The sequence below is a fragment of the Syzygium oleosum genome, unplaced genomic scaffold (genome assembly GCF_021117445.2).
Source record: "Syzygium oleosum isolate NSW1041296 unplaced genomic scaffold, Sole_v2.1 Sole_v2.07, whole genome shotgun sequence".
NCBI classification, from domain to species: domain Eukaryota; kingdom Viridiplantae; phylum Streptophyta; class Magnoliopsida; order Myrtales; family Myrtaceae; genus Syzygium; species Syzygium oleosum.
The window spans coordinates 569,719-577,448 of NW_026607491.1; the positions used below are offsets into that span (position 1 = coordinate 569,719).

The following is a 7,730-nucleotide window of genomic DNA, read 5'->3' on the forward strand; positions in this document are numbered from 1 at the left end:
AGTTCCAGGACAAGAAAGGAAAGTCTGTAAATTGGTGAAATCATTGTATGGCCTAAAACAAGCACCAAAGCAGTGGCATGAAAAGTTTGATAATGCAATGATTACCAATGGTTTTAAGATCAATGAATGTGATAAATGTGTCTACATTAAAGAGACAACAAATGGCTATGTCATTTTGTGTCTTTACGTAGATGACATATTAATTGTTGGTAGTGATGATAAAATGATCAAATCTACCAAGTATATGTTGAATTCAAGATTTGACATGAAAGATATGGGACCTACTGATATGATTTTAGGAATTAAAATCACAAGAACATCAGAAGGTCTTATTTTAAACCAGTCACACTATGTGGACAAGATTCTTGAAAAATTCAACATGAATGATTCTGGTATTGCTAGAACACCATTAGACAATAGTCTTCATCTTTCCAAGAATAGAGGAGAGGGTATTTCTCAAGTAGAGTACTCTAGAGTTGTTGGAAGTCTAATGTACTTAATGAGTTGTACTAGACCAGACATTGCCTATACGGTTGGTAAATTAAGTAGATATACAAGCAATCTGAGTGCTGACCATTGTAAAGCAATAGTGAGAGTATTCAGGTACTTAGGATATACTCGAATTATGACTGCATTATACCGTATACCCAATTGCTCGGAAGGATATAGTGATGCGAACCTGGATATCGATATAAAAGACTCAAAATCTACTAGTGGATATGTGTTCACACTAGCGGAGAGCACCATATCTTGGAAATCCCGTAAACAAACCTGTTATAGCCGGATCCACAATGGAATCTGAATTTATAGCATTAGATAAATGTGGTGAAGAGGCTGAATGGCTACGCCATTTCTTAGAGGATATTCCAAAATGGCAAAAACCTGTGCCACCAATAAGTATACATTGTGATAGTCAATCTGCGATTGGAAGAGCACAGAGTAATATGTATAATGGTAAGTCTAGACATATACGTCGTAGACATAATACCATTAGACAACTACTCTCAACAGGAATTATCTCTATTGACTACGTAAAGTCAAGGGATAATATTGCGGATCCGCTAACCAAAGGGTTAAACAGAGAGTTAGTTGAGAAATCGACAAGAGGAATGGGACTGAAGCCCATGAAAGAATAAGTTAGTATAAAGGAAACCCAACCTAGTTGACTGGAGATCCCAAGATCTAGGTTCAAAGGGACAACCTAATTATATAAACTTAGTGATGTCACTGTGGGGGTTATCCCTAAAACCATTCCTATATAAAATAACAGTGATATTGTAATGGAAAGGATAGCATTTTGCTTTAATGATTCTTAAGTGGAGTAAACAAATTACTCAAAAAATTAAGTAATCACCTATGTGAGAGAGAAGTGGGGCCGCTTCAAAGGAGAATTATTTAAGGGCTAAATTCTTTAGAAACTCTTGCAGAACCAGGTTGATGTTCATGGCCAAAACGAACATAACTATGAGAACTGAACAAACGTTTAGATGATTCCTGTGTGAAGTGTATGGTTCATTTACATAAGAAAGCTGGACAGTTCAAGGACATCATGTCTACTGGACAACTAGTAAAGTAAATATACTTTCACAAGGAAAGGTTCAAAGGGTAACACCTACCTATCCTATGCAGGTTTCAATTGTTGAACACTATCACAGAGTCAAAACTAAAACAATTTTCATTCATGTGGGGGATTGTTGGAAATATGGGATAAATTGATGGGTGAATGAATGAGAAATTGATGCTCAAAGAACACTCTTGAGTTGGAAGTGGGAAGTGGAAAAATACTATTCCCACATCGGAAATGAAAAAATGCTATGGAGTGCTTTATATACAGTTACACTTATTTGAAGTGGTAATTATCATAGCACAAACTCTCTGCCTCGCGCGCAGGCGCAGGGGGGGTGCAAATCCGACGCCCGACAAGTTGAAACTTGGGCGCGAGCGCACATCCCGCGTACACTATTGCAGGACCGAAAAGTGGGCCTCGCGACGAGCCCAATTTTGCCTTCTGATTTATTTTTCTTTCAACTCAAACAGTTACGAATTTCATAACGTGCGACAGATTATCAGCCGTTATTCCCATACGTATTGATCTTATAACGGCAGAATTAATCGTTCGTTATTCGTATTGATCTTATAACGGCAGAATTAATCGGCCGTTATTCGTATTGATCATATAACGGTAGATTTAATCGTCCGTTATTCGTATTGATGTTATAACGGCAGATTTAATCGTCCGTTATTCGTATTGATTTTATAACGGCAGATTTAATCGTCCGTTATTCGTATTGATTTTGTAACGACAGATTTAATCGGCCGTTATTATTCCCGAATTGCTCTCCCCTCTGTTCCTTTTTATCGAAATCATTCTTCCTCTGGTTTTAAAAACTCTCTCTGCATTTTGCACTATTTTTCGGTAGTGTTCATTCCGAGTTTGTTCAAGTTCGCCGGAAGCTTGGAAGTGCCGTGCTCTCTTCTTCGCTGTCAACCGTTGTATCCTGGGAGACAGACGTTCACGAAACCTCAATCGCGTACTGGAGGGAACGAATCTGTTTTAAGGAAACTGTGTCAAACACAGGCCTCGGTATTCGTTTGTATCGATTTCGACTTTGTTATTGCAATTTCGTTTCTTTACAATTCTGTATTGTTTGTAATATTTATGCTAATGCCGATTTGAATTTCGTAACACTGTTCTCTTCTAATTGATTTACTTTTAGTTATTCCTTTCGTTCTTCGTGGCTTTGCTAATTTGAAATCAAACCTTTGGGGTCCCCCGTGATTTTTGCAAAGTTGTTTTTGGATTGTTCATAAAAATTTTCCTGGGTAATGACTGCTGACTGCAAACTTGAACTTCTACCCGTTTTGCAATCCAAGTACCTAAACCTTTTCTTTTTCAATCGAATACTTTAACTTTTCAAATGGTGTTCAATATTAGGTCTCCGTTAACTTGAACTTCATGTTAAATGAATTTTAAAGACACGTCAAAATTATGTCGTGGACAGCTACATCATTTTATTTCTCAAGTCAACACATTGTATTTCTATCTTCCTTTTCTTTCTTTCCCAGTTTTCTTCGCTTTACTTTTCCTTATTTTCTCCACTTCTTCTTCCTTGGTAGAGCGGTTACCATCGTCCTCTCTATCCATTGCCGCCGTCACCATGGTCCACATTTCAACAACCAAAGTATATGAATCTCAGTTAGATCACACGACGAATCCGGATCACATGACCTCTGGGCCATGGCACAACCTGCGACCCGACAGATCTGGAGGTCGCGTGACTACTCGGTGGTCCTGGCTGGTGGTTATAGGCATTGGTGGTTGGCGGGTCATTGGTGATGCGGTCTTTATGACAAAACCATGGCTCCTTCCTTAAACCCAAGAACTCCAAACCTTAATGGGAATATAGAGAACGGAGGATTTGGGAGTGTAGAGAGACTCAGCAAAAACACTGTGTGGGATTGTTGCGGAAGGGAGGGAGGGAGGGAGGATAAATGATTTTTTTTTTAAAAAGTAAAATGATTTGGCAAACACGTGGACACACGATGCGATCATATTGGATAGCCATTGAATGGCGTTATCGTACCAACATTTTCCGTCTATGAATTCAATGGAGGGGTCACATCAAGCGCGATTCAAAAAGTTAAGGTATTCGATTGAATAAAGAAATAGTTTAGACTTTGATCGTACAAGGAGCTTAAATAAGGTGTCGGGCCGTCATCATTTCTTGTAAAACTAATTGAAGCATATGGAGAGCCCTTTTCACACAAAGGGACACAGGCAAACTGCAACTTTAAAGTGAAATAAGCCACTGAGTACTACTAGTACCACAACAATACACAACCCTTCATTCGATATGAGTAGCCAAAAGGATAAGCAAAGGCATATATAAAGAGAACTGGATGGTTCAGCAATGGCCAAAGATGCTGCAGGCTCATGAGAGTCTTCATCAACAATGAGGGGTTCATCAGTTTCGCCCACGCCTGCAGACCCACTCTAAAAGAAAGATGTAAGATACGCCAGAGGGCAAGCAGCGCTCGATGAATGGCATATAGTGGCTGATTTCTCCTTGAAGAAAATCACCGAATGTACAGATGGAGTATTCACAAGTTTTTCGTTCCCACTGACTTTCTGCATTCCCTATCGTCTGTATTCTAAGTCCTCCTAACAACTTCTATTAATTAAGCTATTAAAACAGTAACATTGGCATGCCTTGAAGATAGCAGTGCGGAATGAATTTATAAATGGCCAACAATCTGTTCAAGGGATGTGTAAGTGCCGAATACCACGACGGCAACGCCCATCAATATGATTGCACCTATTGTGACGGTTTCACATCCTAAGGTCCTGTAAGTGCCTGTAATCTTCAAGTAGCATATGCAAGGTAGTATGATAGATGCGGTGATACTGAGGAAAGCTCCAACCAGTGACATCAGATACGCGAAGAAAGGGACGGCCAAGGCCACAACAACGGTGCTGATCACCAAGAGGGTACTGATCAAAAGGCTGAAAGGCCTCTTGTTGTAGTAGCATGGAAAGCACTGCTTGGTAGCGTTGACGATTGGTGTCACCATCAAAGCATATTTGCTTATAGGGTTCACCAAGGTTGTGTAAATCGCCACTCTTGAGCTCAGTTTTCCTAGAGGCAGGTTTAATGTTATTTGCGATTGTACCTTGTCTCCAAACATCAGGTACCCCATTACAGCCATTGATGCATAACCGATGGTACAGAGGATAAAGCACAATATAAGAACCTGCAACAAAAATTATAAGTGATGAGTTTCACTAAAATGCCCAAAACCTTTCGCTCAGTAGCTTCCGTTTCTTAAGAGCCGAGTTTGACAAAAAGGAAAACCGGAAACCATGCTGTTACTTACATTAGAGAACTGATGTTTCTTCCTCATAGAGGTATAAAGCGTGGGAAAAACTGGATGGGCGCAATAACAGAAACCATATAAGCTAACGGCAGTTGGAACTCCACTCCAATTTATCAGCGTTCCGGTTTGATGAAATCCAACTCCATCGAACGCAGTCCAGAGAATCGAGACAAGGATGATGCCAGAAGCTAAGACCCCACTTGCAGATATATAAGAAAGCAAACTCAGATTGTCCAACCAAACCGAGGGCAAAATTATTAGCGCGACAATCAGCACCAAGCTCTGTTTTCCGCTGATGAACCCTCCAATGTTGAATCCCATGTCCGGGAATAAGTTATGCAGATTATCTCCCTCTAGAATCAGAAATCCGGTAGCAACCAAGAATAGCTCTATGTACATGAAAACTGATACCAGGACACGTCCCTTGTTACCAAATGCGAGCTCTCCGATGTCAGGGTAAGTTCTAATGCTTGAGTGGACATCCATGCATCTCTGAATAAGCAGGCCCGAGTAAAAGGCTGCTATGGCTATAGCAAAGAGAAGTATTAAACTCAACCAACCTCCGGATGCAAGTGCATATGGTGTTGACAAAATTCCCACTCCTGTGTAACGAAGTCACAACTTTTTAGCATAAAAGAGATTCTCCATAAACTACATAGACCACACTAACATCGTGAAAGTTAATTCATTAGCTGAGACACTTCGACATAGAGTTGGCTTTGAAATCTTCAAATTATTTAAGGTCAAGATGCTCATTGAGATCACCAAGACTTCATCTTTCTAGGTTACTCTTTGAAATTTAAAGCATGACTGATGATTAGTTACCAGAAACACGAAAGCTGAACAGTGAACACCACTTTCACCATGGTTCCACACAAAAGAATGTGCGCTAAGCATCAACATTACTAGTCAACCAGCTCTACCAATATAGCGCGTACAGCAACAGTCTACAGTGTTCTAAGGTGTGGTCAATTAGAGAGGGGAAAACAATTAGAGACCTGACAAAGCGTTGAGGCCATTGAAACAGGTTTTGAAGAAAGAAGTGTTGCCTTCACAGGGATTTTCACACTTCGAGTCTCCTTCCTCGAGTTTGCGCGCTAATCCTTGTTGCTTCTCATTATACAAGAGAGGCTCATTCAAGTATGACCCATCACTTGAATTCGCCTCCATAGTGAGAGAGAGAGAGAGAGAGAGAGAGAGAGAGAGATGAAGGTGGTGGTATGAATAACAATGGTGATTCCTAGGGAAGACTTGGAAACCCTTATCAAGAAACAAGAACTTGGAGATGGCCTTCAAACTCAAAACCCTGGTTGCTCTTTTAATAGCAATTGAATGCCCTCTTTTTCAACACACATTTTAAAGGTGAAACATATTTTAAATTTCGTCTTTTTGTTTTTTCTTCCATTACTTGGAATTGCCAACGTTGGGGTGTGTTTTCACGTGACCTTCGTTGTTTCTTCTCTCCACCAATGAGACGTGTCCGGTTGACCTTCGTTGTTCCTTCTCTCCACCAATAAGACGTGTTAGGTTGACTCATGTCTTTTGACTTGTCCTTCTGCAGCTAGTTTGGACTATTGCCATTATCATGAGTTTTCAAGATTGATTCTTAACCTAGTAACGTTATTTTGCCAAGTATCGACAAAAAAATAAAAAATAAAACACCATTTTTGCCAAGCACGACGTAGCTCAGTTGCTTTAATGGGAAAAACATTGTTGCTACCTCATCTTGTGATAAAAAATTTGAATCTTGATCTCTTACCTTTCAAAGAAGAAAGATGTTGTTAGCCTATTCACATTATAATTTTTGCGTCCTTAAGGGTTCTCGGATTGAAACTCGACATCTATGTACCTAAACATTTTGTGTGATAAGCATCATTCACACATTACATGCCTCATAATAGGTCTTAATCCAAGAAAAAGACATGTCGATGTGGTATTGCCTCATCAACATGAGTAATGCAATATAGGATCTGAAAGTGCATGTTTCTCTTGGTTCATGACCGTCCGTATTACCTTAACCCTATATCTACCGCAATATAATTTATCGAAAATTTTGATTAATGAGGATGCGTAAAAGACTAGTTGTCGTTTCCCTAGATCAATTGCAATTAATAACTAATAGTGAAAATTGTCTTGGGTTTTTTCTTAAAAGATTGGGTCTCGACAGTCCATTATGTGGGGTTTTTTTATTCATTATTTGATGGCCAACGTCAAATCTGAAAAGTTATTATCTCAATGATGAAAGTTATCACTACTAAAGTTACCATATTTATAAGAGAAAATTTCAAACATATTGAGACAATCACTATCATAGAAAGTTATGTCGTGCTTCTTGGCACAAGACTATAGACCAATACACAAAGTCTACTAATTGGATATGAGTAAAGAAGTGTTATCTGTATTCACTTGTTAAAAGCACAAGTTAGCGGTTAATACCCACAATCTTCAAATAATCTCATTAATGAGGAGGTCTCATAGTTTAGTTAAGACGCAAATCTGAATTAGGATAAGTAGCCTAAATTCGAAACGATTTGCACTTGATAGTGCAAGGGATCAAACCTATGCCTTTCATCTAATCCACTACATACGACAAGGTCGTTTTTAAACTATACTAAGCTAACTCTATGGGATTGCCTTCGAAATGTTTATATATATATATAAGAACAAACCAAAGTGCAGCATGAAAAGTGAATAGTGAAGGGTAGCTAGATGGGTATCGCTAGAAGTTTAAAGAGTACGTAAAAATTGATGTACTGTTCAATGGAGAGGAAGGGACTGGAGTGGTCGTAGGTCCTCCCACGAGACCGTATGACATGAAAACGAGCATTCATGCATAAGAAGCCAAAATACATGAG

The 7,730-nt window shown here is 39.2% G+C and overlaps 1 protein-coding gene across 1 annotated transcript; it reads right to left on the reverse strand.

Moving 5' to 3' along the window:
* Positions 1-4,035: 4,035 nt before the first annotated feature.
* LOC115688163 (amino acid transporter AVT1I-like) lies at positions 4,036-6,189 on the reverse strand. Its single transcript, XM_030613921.2, has 3 exons — positions 5,874-6,189; positions 4,876-5,477; positions 4,036-4,752 (listed from the first exon to the last, which is right to left on the reverse strand). The coding sequence occupies exons 1-3, from the start codon at positions 6,043-6,045 to the stop codon at positions 4,237-4,239; spliced, it is 1,290 nt and encodes a 429-aa protein (XP_030469781.1). The 5' UTR covers positions 6,046-6,189; the 3' UTR covers positions 4,036-4,236.
* Positions 6,190-7,730: the final 1,541 nt, after the last annotated feature.